Genomic DNA, 20837 nt, shown 5'->3' with positions numbered 1-20837 from the left:
ACATTGCTGATCAGTACTGCATGCATACTCTATTCCTGGGCATGCCCCTACCTAAACATTGCTGATCAGTACTGCATGCATACTCTATTCCTGGGCATGCCCCTACCTAAACATTGCTGATCAGTACTGCATGCATACTCTATTCCTGGGCATGCCCCTACCTAAACATTGCTGATCAGTACTGCATGCATACTCTATTCCTGGGCATGCCCCTACCTAAACATTGCTGATCAGTACTGCATGCATACTCTATTCCTGGGCATGCCCCTACCTAAACATTGCTGATCAGTACTGCATGCATACTCTATTCCTGGGCATGCCCCTACCTAAACATTGCTGATCAGTACTGCATGCATACTCTATTCCTGGGCATGCCCCTACCTAAACATTGCTGATCAGTACTGCATGCATACTCTATTCCTGGGCATGCCCCTACCTAAACATTGCTGATCAGTACTGCATGCATACTCTATTCCTGGGCATGACCCTACCTAAACATTGCTGATCAGTACTGCATGCATACTCTATTCCTGGGCATGCCCCTACCTAAACATTGCTGATCAGTACTGCATGCATACTGAATATCTTTTCTACTGCATTAAAAGACTAGACTATGATAGACACAAAGCAGCCAGGTATGAGATTCTAAGCCAAGACAATCTGGTTTAGACCCCAACATTAGATGATAAACATCATGTGACAGACAGGGTAAGATTACCATAGAAGCTAGACGCACTTGCTGTATAAGTGATTTGTGTCTGGTACTACTCTTGATGAGGCCTCTCATCACTCCAAGCATTACTAGCTTAATGTTATTCCCTACACCTGCTGGCTGTCTGATTACAATGTAGCAAATTGATTGGTGTAATTACTTTCAGCACTACATGCTACAGAAAGGGGTTATGTGCCTCGCACAGCAGGAGACATGGCAGTACTCTGTGCCAGTGGCACCTGATCAACAACAGGTCACCTCTTTGATGCACTCAGGACATTCTTTAAATGTTATTTGACTCCTTGACATCATACTGAGCATTTCTGCTCTAAGTTAACTTGAGTTGTGTTACTGATGGAAAAAAATGAGAGTGGGTCTGGAGAAAATATGTTTACTTGGCCACTGTGCAAAATTAAATCCTTGGATCCTGAATATACAGTAGGTGCCAACAAGTCCTCAGCATGTTGCCCCATTAAGAATTTTGGCACTTAAATACTTCAGGGAAGTTTTTTCTTACATTATGTTTTCTTGTTCCAGTGCTGTGTCCTGTGTCCTGAAATGCTGGGTGTGTTTATAAGTTATAAAAAAATTATGTTTTTTTCTCACTAGTTTCATAACTGAAATGATGAATGACATCACTGGTAGATATTGTGTAAAATGTCAGTTCTCCGTTTTGGGCAAAAGGTCCATTGACAAAAAGCTGAAAACAAAGTTTCCCCCATGCTGGGACTTTGAGGAATCAGCTCTTATCTGTGGAAAAACCTGAATATACCGGTAGGGGTTCAGTAGCCCTACAGTGCCACCGCAGGTGGAATCAAGGATTACACAGTTTTCATTCACATCAATGACTTTTATAAATTTTTAGGACAGGAGAGGTCCTCCTGAGCGATAGACCTCTTCTATGAACTCAGAATTCCCAAATATGGTATACAAAAATTTGTTTTTTTTAACCCCTTAAGGATCCAGGGTGTATGGGTATGCCCTGGCTCCTTGGTACTTAAGGACCCAGGGCATACCTGTACGCCCATGGGAATTCTGTTCCCCGCCGCGCATCGGGTGGGGACCGAATGGGGATGCCTGCTGAAATAATTCAGTTGTCATCCCGTGCAAACCCCTTGGGGGGGGGTCCTGAGGCCCCCCATGTCGGTCAATTCAGACCGGCGATCTGCAGCAATTCGGGGTCATACAGGTCTCCGGTGACCCGATAAATAAGGGGGATCGGGGGTGTCCAAGACACCCCCGATCCCCCTGAAGGGATAGGAGTGAGATGGCAGGGGTGCAAACCCCTCCTATCCCTGCTATTGGTCAGTCAGAAGCGACCAACTAATAGCAGATCGGGGCGTGGGGGGGTTAAAGTTCGGTTCCCCACTCTGCCCACCGACTGTTGTCTGGGCAGATCGGGGGAACCGGTGGTGACCGGCTCCGGAGGTCACCTACCATCGGCGGGCGGCGATGAGATGCTGCTCCCTGGTACACGATCCTACGGAAGCCGGTGAGTTGTTGACTAGCAACATCTGGAGGGCTACAGTTTGGAGACCACTATACAGTGGTCTCTAAACTGTAGCCCTCCAGATGTTGCAAAACTACAACTCCAAGCATGCCGAAACAGCTGTTTGGGCCTGCTGGGATTTGTAGTTTTGCAACAGCTGGAGGGTTACAGTTTGGAGATCACTGTGCAGTGGTCTCTAAACTGTGGCTTTTAAATCTTGTAAAACTACAACTCCCAGCATGCACGAACAGCAAACAGCTGTCTCGCCATGCTGGGAGTTGTAGTTGCGTACCTCCAGCTGTTGCATAACTACATCTTCCAGCATGCCATTCGGCGATCAGTACATGCTGGGAGTTGTAGTTTTGCAACAGCTGGAGCCACACTGGTTGGAGAATACTGAGTTAGGTAACAGAACCTAACTGAAGGTTTTCCAGCCTGTGTGCCTTCAGCTGTTGTACAACTCCCAGTATGCACGGTCTGTCAGTGCATGCTAGGAGTTGTAGTTTTGCAACAGCTGGAGGTTTGCAGGTTTACAGGGTACATTCACACGGGCGGGTTTACAGTGAGTTTCCTGCTTCAAGTTTGAGCTGAGGCAAATTTTCCACCGCAGCGCAAACTCCTAGTGGGAAACTCACCGTAAACTCACCATGGATGATTTTACAGTGGTTCTGACATAAATGCAAAAAATAAATACCCACGTGTGACCCCATTTTGGAAACGACACCCCTCACAGAACGTAACAAGGGGTATAGTGAGCCTTAACACCCCACAGGTGTTTGACGAATTTTCCTTAAAGTTGGATGGGAAAATGAAAAAATATATTTTTTTTAACTAAAATGCTGGTGTTACCCTAAATTTTTCATTTTCACAAGGGAAAATAAAAGAAAATGCCAGCCAAAATATGTAACCCCATTTCTTCTGAGTAAGAACATACCCCATATGTGGATGTAAAGTGCTATGCAGGCGAACTGCAATGCTCAGAAGAGAAGGAGCGCCATTGGGATTTTGGAGAGAAAATTTGTCTGGAATTGAAGGCCACGTGTGTTTACAAAGCCCCCATAGTGCCAGAACAATGGACCCCCCCCCCCCCCCCCACATGTGTCCCCATTTTGGAAACTACACACCTCACAGAATGTAATAAGGGGCTCAGTGAGCATTTGCGCCCCACAGGAGTCTGACCGATTTTTGGAACAGTGGTCACTGAAAATGAAAAATTTTATTTTTCATTTGCACAGCCCACTGTTCCAAAGATCTGTCAAACGCCAGTGGGGTGTAAATGTGAGGGTTGTAGTTTCCAAAATGGGGTAACATGTGGGGGGGGGTCCATTGTTCTGGCACTATGGGGGCTTTGTAAACGCACAAGGCCCCTAACTTCTATTCCAACGAAATTCTCTCTCCAAAAGCTCAATGGCGCTCCTTCTCTTCTGAGCATTGTAGTGCACCAGCAGAGCACTTGACGTCCACATATGGGGTATTTCCATACTCAGAAGAAGTCGGGTTGCAAATTTGGGGGGCATTTTCTCCTATTACCCCTTGTAAAAAAAAATTAATTTGGGCGAAAAAACTGCATCTTAGTGAAAGAAAAATATTTCATTTACACATCCAACTTTAACGAAAAGTCGTCAAACACCTGTTGAGTGTTAAGGCTCACTGTGCCCCTTGTTACGTTCCTTGAGAGGTGAAGTTTCCAAAATAGTATGCCATGTGTTTTTTTTTTTTGCTGTTCTGGCACCATAGAGGCTTCATGTGACATGCCCCCCAAAAACCATTTCAGAAAAATTCACTCTCCAAAATCCCACTGTCGCTCCTTCCCTTCTGAGCCCTCTACTGCACCCACAGAGCACTTTACATCCACATATGAGATATTTCCTTACTCGAGAGTAATGGGTTACAAATTTTAGGGTGATTTCTCTCCTTATACCCCTTGTAAAAATTCTAAAACTGGGTCTACAAGAACACGCAAGTGTAAAAAATTAAGATTTTGAATTCTCTGCTTCACTTTGCTGCTATTCCTGTGAAACACCTAAAGGGTTAACACACTTACTGAATGTCATTTTGAATACTTTGAGGAGTGCAGTTTTTATAATGGGGTCATTTATGGGGTATTTTTAATATGAAGGACCTTCAAATCCACTTTAAAACTGAACTGGTCCTTGAAAAATTCCAATTTTGAAAATTTTGTGAAAAATTGAAAAAGGGCTGCTGAACTTTAAAGGGGTACTCCGGTGCTTAGACATCTTATCCCCTATCCAAAGGATAGGGGATAAGATTCCTGACCACGGGAGTCCCGCCGCTGGGGACCCCCGTGATCTTGCACGCAGCACCCCGTTTGTAATCAGTCCCCGTAGCGTGTTTGCTCCGGGTCTGATTACGGGCGATCACAGGGCGGGTGGCGTGTGACGTCACGCCTGCGCCCCCGTGTGACGTCACGCTCCGTCCCTCAATGCAAGCCTATGGGAGGGGGCATGACAGCTATCACGCCCCCTCCCGTAGGCTTTCATTGAGGGGCAGAGCGTGATGTCACACGGGGGCGCAGGCGTGACGTCACACGCCGCCCGCCCTGTGATACCCCGTAATCAGACCCAGAGCGAACACGCTCCAGGGACTGATTACAAACGGGGTGCCACGTGCAAGATCACGGGGGTCCCCAGCGGCGGGACTCCCGTGGTCAGGAATCTTATCCCCTATCCTTTGGATAGGGGATAAGATGTGTAAGCACCAGAGTACCCCTTTAAAGCCCTCTGATGTTTTCTAAAAGTAAAAACATGTCAACTTTATGATGCAAACATAAAGTAGTCATATTGTATAGGCAAATCAATATTATTTATTTGATATGTCTCTTTTCCTTACAAGCAGAGCTTCAAAGTAAAATGCAATTTAAAAAAATGCAAATAAAATTTGGGAATTTTTCACCAAGAAATGATGCAAGTATCGACAAAAATTTACCACTAACATAAAGTAGAATATGTCAAGAAAAAACATTCTCGGAATCAGAATGAAAAGTAAAAGCATCCCAGAGTTATTAAAACTTAAAGTGACAGTGGTCAGATGTGCAAAAAATGCCCGGGTCCTTAAAGGGGTATTCCAGGCAAAACCTTTTTTTATATATATCAACTGGCTCCGGAAAGTTAAACAGATTTGTAAATTACTTCTATTAAAAAATCTTAATACTTCCAATAGTTATTAGCTTCTGAAGTTTTCTGTCTAACTGCTCAATGACGATGTCACGTCCCGGGAGCTGTGCATGATGGGAGAATTTCCCCATAGGAACTGCACAGCTCCCGGGACGTGGGTCATCAGAGAGCAGTTAGACAGAAAACAACAACTCAACTTCAGAAGCTAAAACTATTGGAAGGATTAAGATTTTTTAATAGAAGTAATTTACAAATCTGTTTAACTTTCCGGAGCCAGTTGATATATGAAAAAAAGTTTTGGGCTGGAATACCCCTTTAGGCTAGTTTTTTTTTTCTGGCAGTTTTTGGATATCTCCCACTGCAGTTTTTGAGCCACATTCAGAAGTGGATCCATAAGGGAGGAGAAGTGTAAGTCCTTCCTTTATATGTCCTATTCCTTTTGAATACATTTCTGGCTTTGGCTCAAAAACTGCAGTGGCAGATATCCAAAAACTGCCAGAAAAAAAACAAGTGGAAACCTAGCCTTTAGGTGAAAATGGGCTGGGTCCTTAAGGGGTTAAACTGGTAAACCCATTTAAGGAGTATTAAATGATATCTGAAAGTGCCTGCATATAGCTTAAAGGGGTACTCCGGTGGAAAACATTTTTTTTTCAACTGGTGACAGAAAGTTAAACAGATTTGTAAATGACCTCTATATATAAAAATCTTAATCCTTCCAGTATTTATCAGCTGCTGTATGTTCCACAGGAAGTTGTATAGTTCTTTTCTGTCTGACCACAATGCTCTCTGCTGACACCTCTGTCAATGTCAGGAACTGTCCAGAGCAGGAGAGGTTTGCTATGGGGCTTTGCTCCTACTCTGGACAGTTATAGACAGATGTATTATATACCAAATTATACATATATCAAAAGTTTAAGCTTTTCTGAAAATGTACTGCTTCAGAGATAAAATGTCACATTGGAAAGTAATAAGTGCAGCCCTTTGCTAGATCAAGCCTCTTTCCCTACCTTTTGAGGTGCCCACCACGGTGCCAGTCCCTACTCTACTAAAGTGCAGGGCGTAGCCATGTCTAATACAAAAAAAAAACAGGGAATAAACAAACAGAGATATTTCAGATGGGCCCTGTTGAAACGTAGAAAGCACAGTACTAAATCGGAAAGCAGAGAAAAGTTGGGTAACAAGCCAAGGTCGGAATATACACAATGTAGCAAAGAACAATACAGGAGCTAGTGCACATAACAGAGGCGATGAGTAGAAGACTGAAGCCTAATAAAGGCCAGCTCCGGAGGGTTCAGTTGCTAAAGGCGGAGCCAATAAGCCCAGTGCAGCATGTGGTGCCTATAGATTTACTAATCCCCCATGTGCCTGCATTGTTTTCTTAACCTGCTGCCCTTGATTATGACCCACTAAGATGGTCACACGTGCTCAGCTCAACTGCAATCTCCTGAAAGCATTGGTAGATGGTCTTCACTATATATGTAAGGAAGGGGTATTTGGGAAAGTGTGCTCTGTTTCATGGCAACAAGAGGGTCACAGCTCAGAGATGAAACCAGGAAGTGATCAGATCCATGGAGAAGAATTCTACAGCAATGACATTACTTTCCATATATCTATTGTAGAACAGGACCCTTCAGACAGTCTTGTCAGCAAGCAAACAGACCCGGACAGGCAGATGTCACAGTTCATTAGTCCTCGGTTTATTGTAATAATTCACATACATCAATACGTTTTAGTTACAGCGGTATAATAAGAAACTGAAACGCTCTTTACATCAGGTTTTTACAAAAACATAAACTTCTGAGCTTTTCATCCCAAGCTTGGCAAGTTTAGTCCTAATAGTCAATCTTTTTGGTGCAGTGTATCAGTATCCAACAAGACAAACTGGTCTTGCTTTAAAGCAACTCCTCTCTGCTGCTCTTTGGCAGATGTGAGATCATGTCCAGGACTGCAACACACCAGCAAAACTGGAGTATGGGAGTGACTTTATATCCAGAACCTTTAGTCATTTCCAAAACCTGCACCCAAACTCCAGTCTTATGTCACTGAGGCAAGAAGGCTCATTGATACGTACCTCCCACCCACCATTTTACCAGCTGCTTGCTTACAGTATGTGTGTATATATATATATATATATATATATATATACACACACACACACACAGGTGAAATGCAAAAAATTTGAATATCATGCAAAAGTTCATTTATTTCAGTAAGGCAACTTAAGAGGTGAAACTGGTATATGAGAGTGACTCATTACATATCATGGCTTGAGAGGCAAATCATGGCTTGAACTATCTTGTTCAAGCCGTGATTTGTCATAATTGTGATGGTTATGTCTTACAGCTCATAAAAACTCCAAATCCACAATAAATTATATGATTTGGGGAGCCATGTCATCTGCTGGTGTTGTCCACTGTGCTTCATTAAGTCCAGGGTCAACGCACCCGTCTACCAGGAGATTTTGGAGCACTTCATGCTTCTTTCTGCAGACGAATTGCATTAGGGTGGGTTCACACCACGATTTTGCTATAAGGTTTTGGTATACGGTTTCACAAAAAAAAAAAAAAGATGCAACCGTACAGAAAACCGTGCCCATAGACTTCATGCCCATTGTCTCCGTTTTTCAAACCATACTTTTTTTTACCTTTTTTCTTTCCAGACAGAAAACCGTGGCCTACCACGGTTTTTGGTCCGGGTGAAAAACCGTATTAAACCGTATACGTTTTTTTTAACATGGGAGTCAATGGGAACTGTACAAAACCATATGTGCGTATGGTTCCATCCGGTTTTCACCATACGGTTTTTGACTTTGCACAGTTTTTTTTCTTGGAATTTCAATCAAACAAGTGAAACTTTATTCATAATGGAGTGAAAAGTTAAAAACGTATACGGCTGCAACCGGACATCATTTTTCAAACTGTATACGGTTTTCAACCGTATACAGATAAAAAATTGTACACACGTTTTGATACAGTTTAGTCAGGTTTTGAGGAATCCGTTTTTTAATCAAAAACCTGATACAGGAACTGTATTGCAAAAACGTGGTGTGAACCCAGCCTTACTGAAATAAATTAACTTTTGCACTATATTCTAATTTTTCGAGTTTCACCGGTGTATATAAATATATATATATATATTTCTTAACAGGGGGCTGTGTGGGTACCAGCAATTTCCCCTCACAATTGAAGAAGTAATAGCATATCATAATAATGTTTTGTCTCTTTGTAATGTTTGGTCTTCGATGTGAAACCTCTTTTAATCTCTACTTAATTCCAGTAAACATAATTTGAGACAATGAACATATAAAAATACTCTTCAAAAATGCAAATACAGTAAATATACATCCATAGCATATTTGCATTTTGTTTTAAGCCATGTTTGGGAAACCCCTTACTGTGGCCACATAATGTCTCCCTCACCAGTACCCAGAAAGCACATGAGTTTTACATATGTCTTTGTTCCTGCTCTTTATTCTTCCTGTCTTGCATATTTTTATCCTGAAACAGCATGATGTCTTGTTCTACTAAAGATTCATGTGCTTCCTGTCGCCTGACTGGTATGTAGAGAACTTCCGGCACCCAAGAAATTAAAGGGGTACTCCGGCCCTAATACAAAGGATAGGGGATAAGATGTATGATCGCGGGGGTCCCACCGCTGGGGACCCCCGCAATATATCATTCGGCACCCACCTTTGTGAGCTCTCCACAGTTCTGGAGGCTCCAAGTGTGAAGCGTGACAACCACGGGGCCTGAGTATCGTGAGGTGACAACTACGCTCCCGTGTGACATCATGTCCGCCTCTTCACTGCAAGTCTATGGCAGGGGGCGTGACAGCCTCATTAATAGCTGGCTGACGTGTACCTGCATATCACTGTGAGGATGGCTGGGGGAGGCCTCCTCCATGACTATAACAGTTGATGACTTATCCTGCATAAATGAGTTCAGCTTTCAGGTGCTTCGGTGGGCTGGAAAAGGTGGATACAGTCCTAGGAGAGAGTCTCCTAGGACTGTATCCACCTTTTCCAGCCCACGGGAGCACCTGAAAGCTGAACTCATTTATGCAGGATAAGTCATCAACTGCCGAGCCGAGAAGTTCGTGACGAATCGAATTTACTGTAAATTCGCTCATCTCTAACAGATAGCACCCAAACAAAAAAAATATAATATTAATATTTGGGGGGGGAGATTTATCAAAACCTGTGCAGAGGAAGAGTGGTGCAGTTGCCCATAGCAACCAATCAGATTGCTTCTTTCATTTTCCACAGGCCTCTAAAGAGGCCTGTGGAAAATGAAAGAAGCGATCTGATTGGTTGCTATGGGCAACTGCACCACTCTTCCTCTGCACAGGTTTTGATAAATCTCCCTCTGTAAGTATATTTGCCTCAGGGCAAGCCTTCGCTTTATGACTTCTTCTATGCCTCATATGTTTATATAGCTGAAAACTAACATAAGTATGGGGGTTTAGAAATACAGTTTAGATTCTGAAAAACTGACAGCTGACCTATGAAAGGGCAAATATAATTCAGCATAATGAAATAAACCCGAACAAAGCTTTCTGAAGTACCAGAGAGGAAATCTTCACAATTTGACATGGTGAAATATTAGAATCTAATCATATTTGCACCAGGCAACCCCAGCTTTGTTCAGATTCCTTCTTTGATCCCAAGCTCTTCATCTGCGGATGTGCCTAGAAATATCTTAGCCAGCTTCAGCTGTAAATGTCAAAGTGGTTTGCAACAGATTGTGGAGAATTGATTACTTTGCTGCCCACAAATTGTTTCAGAGTTTAAGTTTAAGGAAGTGGATAGTTCTTTTCTATTATTACTCAAGAGAAAAATGCTCATTGGCATTATAGAGACTAGTTGATGTATGAGATTGGACAGTATTGAGTATACTAAAACAATGTTTAAAAAAAATGTTAGGAATAAAAAAAATAAAAAAAAATCCCACCCCTAGCTGAATAAAAAATGATCAAAAATGTATATCTAGGCAAAGTGGTACTAATAAAAAAACTACAGATCACTGGGCACAAAATGAGCCATTCCACAGCTCCATTGTAAAAAAATAAAAAAGTTGTAGTCAGTAAGTTTGTTTGTTCTTTAATAGTAAAAAAAATAAAATAAAATTATCCAAATTTGGTCGGTTTTAATTATTGCCCCACAATATTGCACAATTGCATTTTTATTTCAACTTGGCCTACACAAATAAGTTTAACTGGCTTCATAATACATTATATGTACAACTTGTCCCACAATTTAATTAAGCTCCCATATGATTCTGTCAGTGGAACAATAAAAACATTATTGGACTTAGAAGGTGAGGAAGAAGAAAATGTAAAAAAAAAAAAAAAAAAAAAAGATAAATTAATTTGGATAGTGGTTGAAGCTGGTCTTCAAGTATATTCACACAGTCATACTGTGTTTTTTGCTGTTTGCAACAATTTTTCAGTGATAAAGGCAATGTTCTCAAGTTAAAAAACTGGGGAGAGAGCATTATATTAAAGGGGTTATCCACCATAAGGTGATTTTAGTACATACCTGGCAGGCAGTAATGGACATGCTTAGGAAGGATCTTCATTTTTCTTGGGTCTAAATGGCTATGCTGTGAGATTACCATAATACTGTGGCTAGCTTTTGTGAACTGGTATTTCCTGTTTGCGTTTTCCTTTTTGCCTTCAAATCCCATAATTCCCTTTTCCTCCCTCCCACATATCAGCCCATTGAAACATAAATGAGCTGCATCCATTCAAAAGACCTGTGGTTTTCAATCAGGGTGCCTACAGCTGCTGCATTAGTTGAAGATTGATCCCTCCACCCATTGAAGCAGACAGGGTCCCTGTCATCAGCTGACTAGTGAGTCAGGTCTCGGCCGCATTGCAACCTGGGAAAAATCTGAGACAACAGTCATTTTGTATGCTGTTTAAAATAAATATTGGAGTGAAAATCACAGAAGAATTGTGAGAAAACCGTCACACACAGGTACAGACACTATATTATGAACTACTCTAACTTTACAGCCCCTGTAGCATAGTCAAATAAAAAAAAAAATCCTGTAATACCCATTTAATGTCTGTACCAGATGCAGAACATCAAAAAGCCACAAATTTTCATGCAAACCAAAAGTTTTGGTACTTTTTGTGGATCCAAGCACTTTTAGTAATTTCTATGAAGTTGATTCAGAAACAACCACAATGTTTTATGTAGAATAATTCCAAATAACAAGGACAAATGCAGAAACGAGGGTGTAATGTGATGATTTAAGAGTTTACAGACTGCACATACAATATACATAAAGTTTTCATACATAATACTACAGTACTTCAGTTGAAAGAGAGTTAAAGGAAAACAGTCATCCCGTTCAACCACACTAAACCCAATCAATACACTGGGTTACAGTGCAGGTGAACAGGTGACCGATGTGGGGGTCTGTGATTAACACGTACCTTCAGTCCGGCGCCCGGTCCCTCGGAAGGTCAGTTTATTTCTTTGGCGAATTGCGCACTGGAGGCGGGCCCACTGTGTGAATTTGAATATTCATGTGCGCTGGTCATGTGAGCGCTCAGTAGGCACAAGCACTCACGTGACCAGCGCCCCTATGAATTTTCATATTCACCCGGTGGGCCCGCCTCCAGTGCGTAGTTCGCCGAAGAAAGAAGTGGACCTTCAGAGGATCCAGGCGTCGGACTGAAGGTATGCAATATGCATGTTAGTCAGAGACTCCACATCGGTCTCGGGTTGGGTTTAGTGTGGGTGAACGGGATGACCATTTTCCTTTAAAAATTAAATCTAGCACCAAATTATTGTTTAAAGATTTCTTCTAAATAATCTCATCTAAATTCTAGACTGACAAGTAGGTCATACTGATTCTTTTCAAATTGTTCTCATGACAACCTCTATGATGACAAGTGTAGACATCTGATATTTTTAACCCAGCCCACATGGATTCTCTACAGTTATATACACATAGTTCTATATTTATTCCCAGTATGAAAATAGGGCTTTCCTTTAACAAACAACTGGTTACAGCTATTTGTATTCCAAGATGAATGTTTGCTAAAGGAGACAATGTGATAAAAAAATATTGCAAAGTGTGCTAATATAATGCACAGCCGGTAAAGGGAAATACACGCTTCATATACAGTATTTTGGTCTGAGCATTATTCGAGCATCATGTCTTCTTTACAAATTCTACTTACCGTATTTTTCGCCCTATAGGACGCACCGGCATATAAGACGCACCCAATTTTAAAGGTGCAAAATCTAGAAAAAAAAAAGATTCTGAACCCAACAGTGATCGTCAACCTGCGGACCTCCAGATGTTGCAAAACTACAACTCCCAGCATGTCCGGACAGCCGTTGGCTGTCCGGGCATGCTGGGAGTTGTAGTTTTGCAACATCTGGTGGTCCGCAGGTTGAAGACCACTGGTATAGGAGATAATACTCACGTGTCCCCACCGCTCCGAACCCGTCACCGCTGCCCTGGATGTCACTCCATCGCTGTCGCCGCGTCCCCGTGGTGTCCTCCGGATGTCTTCTTCCCCGGGATCCACGCTCTCCGTCGCCGTCATCACGTCGCTACGCACGCTGCTCTTATTGGATGACGGGACGGCGTGCGTGACGACGTGATGACGTCGAAGGAGAGCGCCGGCCATGCAGGGGATCCCGGCCCGGAGCAGACACCAAGGAGGCAGGTAAGGTCCCTCCCGGTGTCCTGTAAGCTGTTCGGGACGCCGCGGCGGTCCCGAACAGCCCGACTGAGCAGCCGGCTTAGTGTCACTTTCGCTTCAGACGCATCGGTCACCTTTGATTGCCGCGTCTGAAGGGTTAATACAGGGCATTACCGCGATCGGTGATATCCTGTATTAGCCGCGGGTCCCGGCTGTTGATGGCAGCAGGGACCGACCCGATAGGTGTGTATTCGCCGTATAAGACGCACCAACTCCCCCCCCCCCAGTTTTGGGGAAGAAAAAGTGCGTCTTATACGGCAAAAAATACGGTACCTTGTTGATTGTACTAACCTGTTAATTCTCTAAGTAATATGCGTATCACAATTTTAGCTTTGACAGCTACATGAAACAACTGGTGAGTAATAAAGCCATATTATGCTAGGGAACTGTGACTGTAAATAGGTTGTAATAGATTTGCTGACTCGGATGATAGATATCACTATCCACCATCAAACATTCTTCACTTTAGCTTTGTTTCTTTAACCATTACATGTATGTATACTTAAACAAGCAAACCCCTTGTCACAGTAACTACTATCCTATTGACTGCTTATATGTTTAGAGGTCTAGGCTAAATTCCAATGCAAATAATTTCTCTGTTAGTAGAACACCCGGGCATTACTTTCTGTAGTGCAGCCTAAGCTTTATGGACTTGGCTTTTATCACTAGCAATGCAGAAAAAAAAGAAGACTACAATGTATGTGGGAAATGTTACAGAATTTCTCAAGCCTAAAAAAAATCCCGTCAAATATTTATAGTCAGATCAAAAAAGCCTGTAAATCCCCTTCCCAAAATGCCAGGCGTGTCTGACATCATTATAAGAAAAACCTATAAAACCATACAATTAAAAATGACTACTATATTTTTCTAAGCTTTCTAATTTAATTTCATATTCCTTCATCATGATCTTTACCGGTATTTGACTGTATCAGTGTATGTGTGTTTGTGTGAGACACAGCCAATGTTGGCCTTAAAGGGCTACTTCGGTGGAATTTCTTTTTTTTTTTTTTTTTATCAACTGGTGCCAGAAAGTTAAACAAATTTGTAAATTACGTCTATTAAACAATCTTAATCCTTCCAGTACTTGACAGCTGCTGTATGCTGCAGAGGAAGTTGAGTAGTTCTTTTCAGTCTTACCACATTGCACTCTACTGCCACCTCTGTCCATTTTGGGAACTTTCCAGAGCAGGAGAGGTTTGCAGTGGGGATTTGCTCCTACTCTGGCCAGTTCCTGACACAGACAGAGGTGTCAGTAGAGAGCACTGTGGTAGACAGAAATGAACAACTCAACTTCCTCTGGAGCATACAGCAGTTAATAAGTACTGGAAGAGTTAAGATTTTTTAATAGAAATAATTTACAAATTTGTTTAACTTTCTGGAGCCAGTTGATATGAATTATTTTTTTTCTACCGGAGTACCCCTTTAAGAGCCATCATTGTTTTTATTTTTCCATCTTCAGAACATATGAGGGCTTGTTTTTTTGTGACCAATTGTACTTTATAATGAAACCTTTCTTTTTACCATACAATGTTTAAAACAACCAAAATGATATTATTTTGTTGGAAAATGTAAAAAAAAATGCAGTTTTGCAACTTTTGGAGAGTTTCGTTTTGACGCAGTGCACTGACCTGTTCTCTTTTTCTGAGGGTCAATACAATTAAAATGATACCCATTATTACATGCTTTACTTTTTATAAAAAAATCTGGGATGTGATTTGATCAAAAAGTTGTAATTCTAGACTTTGTTTTTTACGCTTCCATTGTTCATACAGGATCATTAACATTACATTAATAGTTTGGATATTTACACACGCGGCAATACCAAATATGTTTATAATTTTTTTTTTCATTTGGGGTTTTCATTTTTAATGGGGGAAGGGCTGATTTAGATTTTTTTTTTTTTACAAACTACCGTATATACTCGAGTATAAGCCGAGTTTTTCAGCACGATTTTTCGTGCTGAAAACACCCCCCTCGGCTTATACTCGAGTGAACTCTCCACCCGCAGTGGTCTTCAACCTGTGGACCTCCAAAGGTTTCAAAACTACAACTCCCAGCAAGCCCGGGCAGCCATCGGCTGTCCGGGCTTGCTGGGAGTTGTAGTTTTGAAATCTCCGGAGGTCCGCAGGTTGAAGACCACTGCGGCCTTCGACATCATCCAGCCCCCTCTCACCCCCCTTTAGTTCTGTACAGTACTCACCTCCGCTCGGCGCTGGTCCGGTGCTGCAGGACTGTCCGGTGGGGAGGTCGTCCGGTGGGATAGTGGTTCCGGGCTGCTATCTTCACCGGGAAGGCCTCTTCTAAGCGCTTCGGGCCCGGCCCCAGAATAGTCACGTTGCCTTGACAACGACGCAGAGGTACGTTCATTGCCAACGTATTTCTGCGTCATTGTCAAGGCAACGCCTCTATTCCGGGCCGGAAGCGCGAAGAAGAGGCGCCCCCGGTGAAGATAGCAGCCCGGAACCACTATCCCACCGGACGACCTCCTCACCGGACAGCCCTGCAGCACCGGACCAGCGCCGAGTGGAGGTGAGTACTGTACAGAACTAAAGGGCGGTGAGAGGGGGCTGGATGATGTCGAAGGCTGCAGTGGTCTTCAACCTGCGGACCTCCGGAGGTTTCAAAACTACAACTCCCAGCAAGCTCGGACAGCCGATGGCTGCCCGGGCTTGCTGGGAGTTGTAGTTTTGAAACCTCTGGAGGTCCGCAGGTTGAAGACCACTGAGGGAGGATGATGACAAGAGGATGATGAAGGGGGAGGGGTGGGATGATGACAAGAGGATGATGAAGGGGGGGTGTGGGATGATGAAGGGGGGTTGGGATGATGAAGGGGGGTGGGGATGATGACAAGGGGATGATGAAGGGGGGATGTGTGGGATGATGACATGGGGATGATGACAGGTGATGATGATGAGGGTCTGGATGATGACAGGCGGTGATGATGTATTTCCCACCCTAGGCTTATACTCGAGTCAATAACTTTTCCTGGGATTTTGGGTTGAAATTAGGGGTCTCGGCTTATACTCGGGTCGGCTTATACTCGAGTATATACGTTACATTTTTTTCAAGTCCCTATATTTAGGCAATCAACTACTAATACTGATCAGTACTATCTGTAATCTACTGCCATCAGCTCCTGTGGTCAGTTCACGAACAGGTTGTAAGTCCTAAGTACCAGGGCACCAGGATGTACATTTATGTCCATTGTCCTTAAAGCGTACCCGCTTCTTTTAAATATATCACTCAGTACCTAATCCTGACCATGTTTTAGCACCTTTATTTATTTTGTTATTACACTTTTAATTTAGCTCACTAGTCTGAATTCCTCTCAAAGGGAAGAGGCGTGGCCTCACTGTGCAGGTCTCCGCCCCCTCCCTCAGTATGCTGTCTGCTCACATCTCCCCTAGCATTAGCAAAACTACAATTCCCAGCATGTCCTCACTGACAGTAGTGGGACACAAGCTGACAGTGGGAGGATTTTCTCTCTAGCTGTGAACCCTGCACTCACAGCTGTCAATCAAGGAAGTGTGTCCATGACATAGGTGATGATGCATGGATACAGCAGGACTAGTATGTGTCCAAGCAGGCAGGGGGGGGGCAGTTGTTTTACTGGCTTTTTCAGTATAAACATTTTCTAATGAAAGCAATTGCAAAACCTATTGGTTTTGCATGCTTTACAACATATCAAACGTTTTTGTATCTGCCAGTGCCCATTTGAACTGTGGTGTGCCATGGCTGCTCAAATAATAGCCATGGCACACCACAGTTAGTTTAAATGTACACTTTGTATTATTAGCATGTAGCATTGTTGGATGAGCGGATAATGCTTGCTACATCTGTATTTTGTCCTGTGTTCTTTAGTAAAAACTTTAAATGTGATCATTTTGTCACCTTTAGATGCGCACTGGCATTGATTTTGAATAGTGGTTCAACAGGATCATTTAATGAAAGAAAATTGTGAACACACGTGGAAAAAAAAGTGTCTGCTATTGAGAGATGTCCCCCATTGGGAAAAATGGCTAAAAAATCTTTTTAAATGACTGAATGCTGTACTGTACTCACCCCAGAGTGTATTTACCTATAAAATATGATAAAAGGCAATATTACAGTAGAATCTCCCAGTGCCATTTAATCACCCCTTATCACCCCCTGTACCATTTCATCCCCTGTGCCATTTTCTTTCTCCTCTTGATCTCTCCAATGCCATTTCATTCCTCCTCCCTTGAACCCACTGTGCCACATAATTTCCCCTTGATCCCCCCCTGTGCTATTTCATTCCCTCTTTATCCCCTGTGCCACTTGATTCCCCCTGTGCTAAATTATCCACCCTTACCCCCTGTGCCACATCATTTCCCCTTGATCCCCCCTGTACTATTTTATTACCCTTTATCCCCTGTGCCAAATCATCCGCTCCTTACCCCGTGCCACATAATTTCCCCTTGAACTCTCCCCCCCCATTGACATTTCTTTCCCCCTTTCATCCCCCCTGTGCCATTTTATTCCCACTTAACCCCCCTGTGCCACTTCATTCCCTCTGTGCAATGTGCCAAATCATCCCCCCATTACCCCTTGTGCCACATCACTCCTCCTTCCCTTCCCTCCTCCCCCTGTTGTTCTTCTAACCTGGCCAACAGGCTCAGGTGCAGTGGCTTTCAGCGGGTTTTACATTCTCCTGACATCCTCTGTGCTGCTCTTATTGAGAGGCTGTGAACAGCGGTGGCTGCCCGCAGTGATGAGTGACACTCCCCTTTGGATAAGTTTTTCCCCATGATACTTCTTCAAGTTCAGGGTTCCATTATTTCTGTCCAGGTCAGTTTCATTATCTTCTTTTTTTTTTTATCATTCTGTTGAACAACAATTCCAAAGCAATGTCTAAAATGTAAAAAAAAAAAAAAAAATGCATCCTGGCAACTTAGCGGAGCTGATCGGGACCACTGCAGTGAAAATGCCCTGTAGGTGGAGAATTGAAAGCCTCATGATTTTTAGAAGGTGAGGTGAAAAAAAAACTAAAGTGCAAAAATTAAAAAAACATGATATCCTGAAGGGGTTAAAGGGCATATTTTAAGGGGTGGCCTTATTGACTACCTTGTATTAAATGGGCACTGTCAGATACAAAAACTTTTGATATGTTGTAAAGCATGTATAACCAATAGGTTTTGCAATTGCTTTCATTAGAAAATTTTCAGTATTTCATACTGAAAAAGCAAGTCAAACAACTGCCCCCCCTGCCTGCTTGGACACATACTAGTCCTGCTGTGTCCATGCATCATCACCTATGTCATGGACACACTTCCTTGACTGACAGCTGTGAGCGCAAGGCTCATAGCTGGAGGAAAAATCCTCCCTCTGTCAGCTTGTGTCCTGCTACTGTCAGTTAGGACAAGCTGGGAGTTGTAGTTTTGCTAATGCTAGGGAAGATGTGAGTAGACAGCATACTGAGGGAGGGAGCGGAGACCTGCACAGTGAGGCCACGCCCCCTCCCTTTGAGAGGAATTCAGACTAGTGCGCTAAATTAAAAGTTTAATAACAAAATAAATAAAGGTGCTAGACATTAGATTTACATGCTAGAAATTCGATGTACATGGTCAGGATAAGGTACTGAGTGATATATTAAAAAAAAAATTTTTGTTTGATCTGATGGGTCCGCTTTAAATTCACTGTCTACGGTTATGAAAAATTGTGAGGTGTTATCCAATAAACAAACTGAAGGGCTAAGATACAATCATGAATAAATTGTGTAATTGAATAATACTGTTCTCTTCTAGGTAATGTACAGTACAGCAGTGCACCCAGGAAATCTCGCCTTTTTAGGGTCTATTCACACACGTACAGTATTCTGCGCAGATTTGATGCGCAGGATTTTCTGCTGCAGATTTCAATGTAAACTGAACACAGCTTGAAATCCTGCGCATCAAATGTGCACAGAATACTGTACGTGTGAATAGACCCTTAAAGTTATAACACTCCATGTGTCCTCCATGTCTACAGTTGTGATTTTCCATTGTTGTGCCTCTGATTTCCTTCTCTGTTTGGCCTTTTCTATAGATTTGGAAATGGAACAGATTTTCCTCCAGAGGCCGAGGATACTGATGACCCTACAGCTTATGTTACAAATTTGTCCTACTACCATCTGGTTCCATTTGAAACGGACATTTTAGACTGAAGCGATCAAGAACCTGCCAGGATTTACTTACCGTGAAGGTGATATTTCTTGAGTGCTGCTATCCCTGTGGCCTTTTAGAAACTCTAAACTACACGGCTCTTAGCAACTAGCACACAGATCTCAGCAACTGGAGTGACGTCAGATTTGAACATGCCTTAATGTGAACAGGAGGCAGAAGAACGTTGCTTATTCTTAATATCCAGATAATAATACTCACCTAGCCTGTTTCTGCATGAACATAGGTTTTCCTAGTGCATGTTCTTCATTTTAGTCCCGTTTACTTGGTGCAAGAACGAGAAGCATCTAGACACCAGATCCATGCTTCATTTATAGCCACTGAAGAATACTGAGGCCTCCATAGCACAATTATTACAATGTGATGACTACATAAGAAGAGCAATATGAGAAAATATTTTTTGTCAGCAGAAAATGTGCTAGATTGTCTGGAGCATATTTGTATGTGTACTGGGGTGTAGTGAAAACCATGCAAAAGGATTATATTTGTTGATTATGTATATTGTGACAGTATGTTTATAATATGCCAAATGTATGTGAGATGAAAACAGGCATCAGCCTATGGTGTTATACTTACAATAATAGTATCTACATTCCAGTGAAGATCTATGTGCAACATTTTAAGTGTTCCTATCTTTTCAAAAAAACTTTTGAAATGTCACAGAGACATGTCAAAAGATTTGATTGGCTGAGGTCTCAGTGTTGAAACCCCCAACCGATCAGGAGAATGAGTAGGGAGAAGTTCACAGTAGCACGCGCCACTCCCCAGCTCTTAGCAATCTCCATCCTGCTTAAAGGGGTACTCTGGTGCTTAGACATCTTATCCCCTATGGATAGGGGATAAGATGCTGATCGTGGGGGTCCCGGCGTTGGGACCCCCGTGATCTTGCACGCCGCACCCCGTTTATAATCAGTTCCCGGAACGGACACGCTCCGGGTCTGATTACTGTCGATCGCGGGGCCGGAGCGTTGTGACGTCAAGGCTCCGCCCTGTGTGGAGTCACGCTTCGCCCCCTCAATGCAAGCCTATGGGAGGGGGCGTGACGGCTGTCACGCCCCCTCCCATAGGCTTGCATTGAGGGGGGCAGAGCATGACGTCACACGGGGCGGAGCCTTGACGTCACAACGCTTCGGCCCCAGGATCGACAGTAATCAGACCCGGAGCGTATCCGCTCTGGGGACTGATTATAAACGGGGTGCGGCGTGCAAGATCACGGGGTTCCCAGGCGGCAGGACCCCCGCGATCAGGCATCTTATCCCCTATCCTTTGGATAGGGGATAAGATGTCTAAGAGCCAGAGTACCCCTTTAACTGGACTTTCCCATAGTATTACAATTGGGCTGTTTGTTGAATAGGACAGAGATCCCTGGGAATGAAGCACTCTTATAACTCTTTTATAATTATAATTCTTTATTTACAGTGGTCCGTCAACATACGATGGTAATTCGTTCCAAACGACCCATCGTTTGTCGAATCCATCGTATTTTGAGGGATCCGTGTAATGTAAAGTATAGGAAGTTATACTCACCTGTCCCCGCCGCTCCGGACCGCATCCTCACCACTCCCGATGCTGTCCCAGGTGCTCCCGATGCTGTCCCG

General features: G+C 43.0%; 1 protein-coding gene across 1 annotated transcript in view; it reads left to right on the top strand.

Annotated features, from left to right (window-relative positions):
• PXDC1 (PX domain containing 1) overlaps positions 1-20121 on the top strand; it is a 106724-nt gene extending 86603 nt beyond the window's left edge. The window contains exon 5 of the mRNA XM_056518474.1: positions 19106-20121. Coding sequence (XP_056374449.1) covers positions 19106-19223 — 118 coding nt within the window. The 3' untranslated portion in view covers positions 19224-20121. The remainder of the gene's footprint in view (positions 1-19105) is intronic.
• The last annotated feature ends 716 nt before the right edge of the window (positions 20122-20837 follow it).

The sequence above is a fragment of the Hyla sarda genome, chromosome 5 (assembly GCF_029499605.1).
Source record: "Hyla sarda isolate aHylSar1 chromosome 5, aHylSar1.hap1, whole genome shotgun sequence".
Lineage (NCBI taxonomy): Eukaryota > Metazoa > Chordata > Amphibia > Anura > Hylidae > Hyla > Hyla sarda.
Note: the sequence above shows the minus strand (reverse complement) of the source record. Positions and strands in the feature narration are given on the sequence as shown.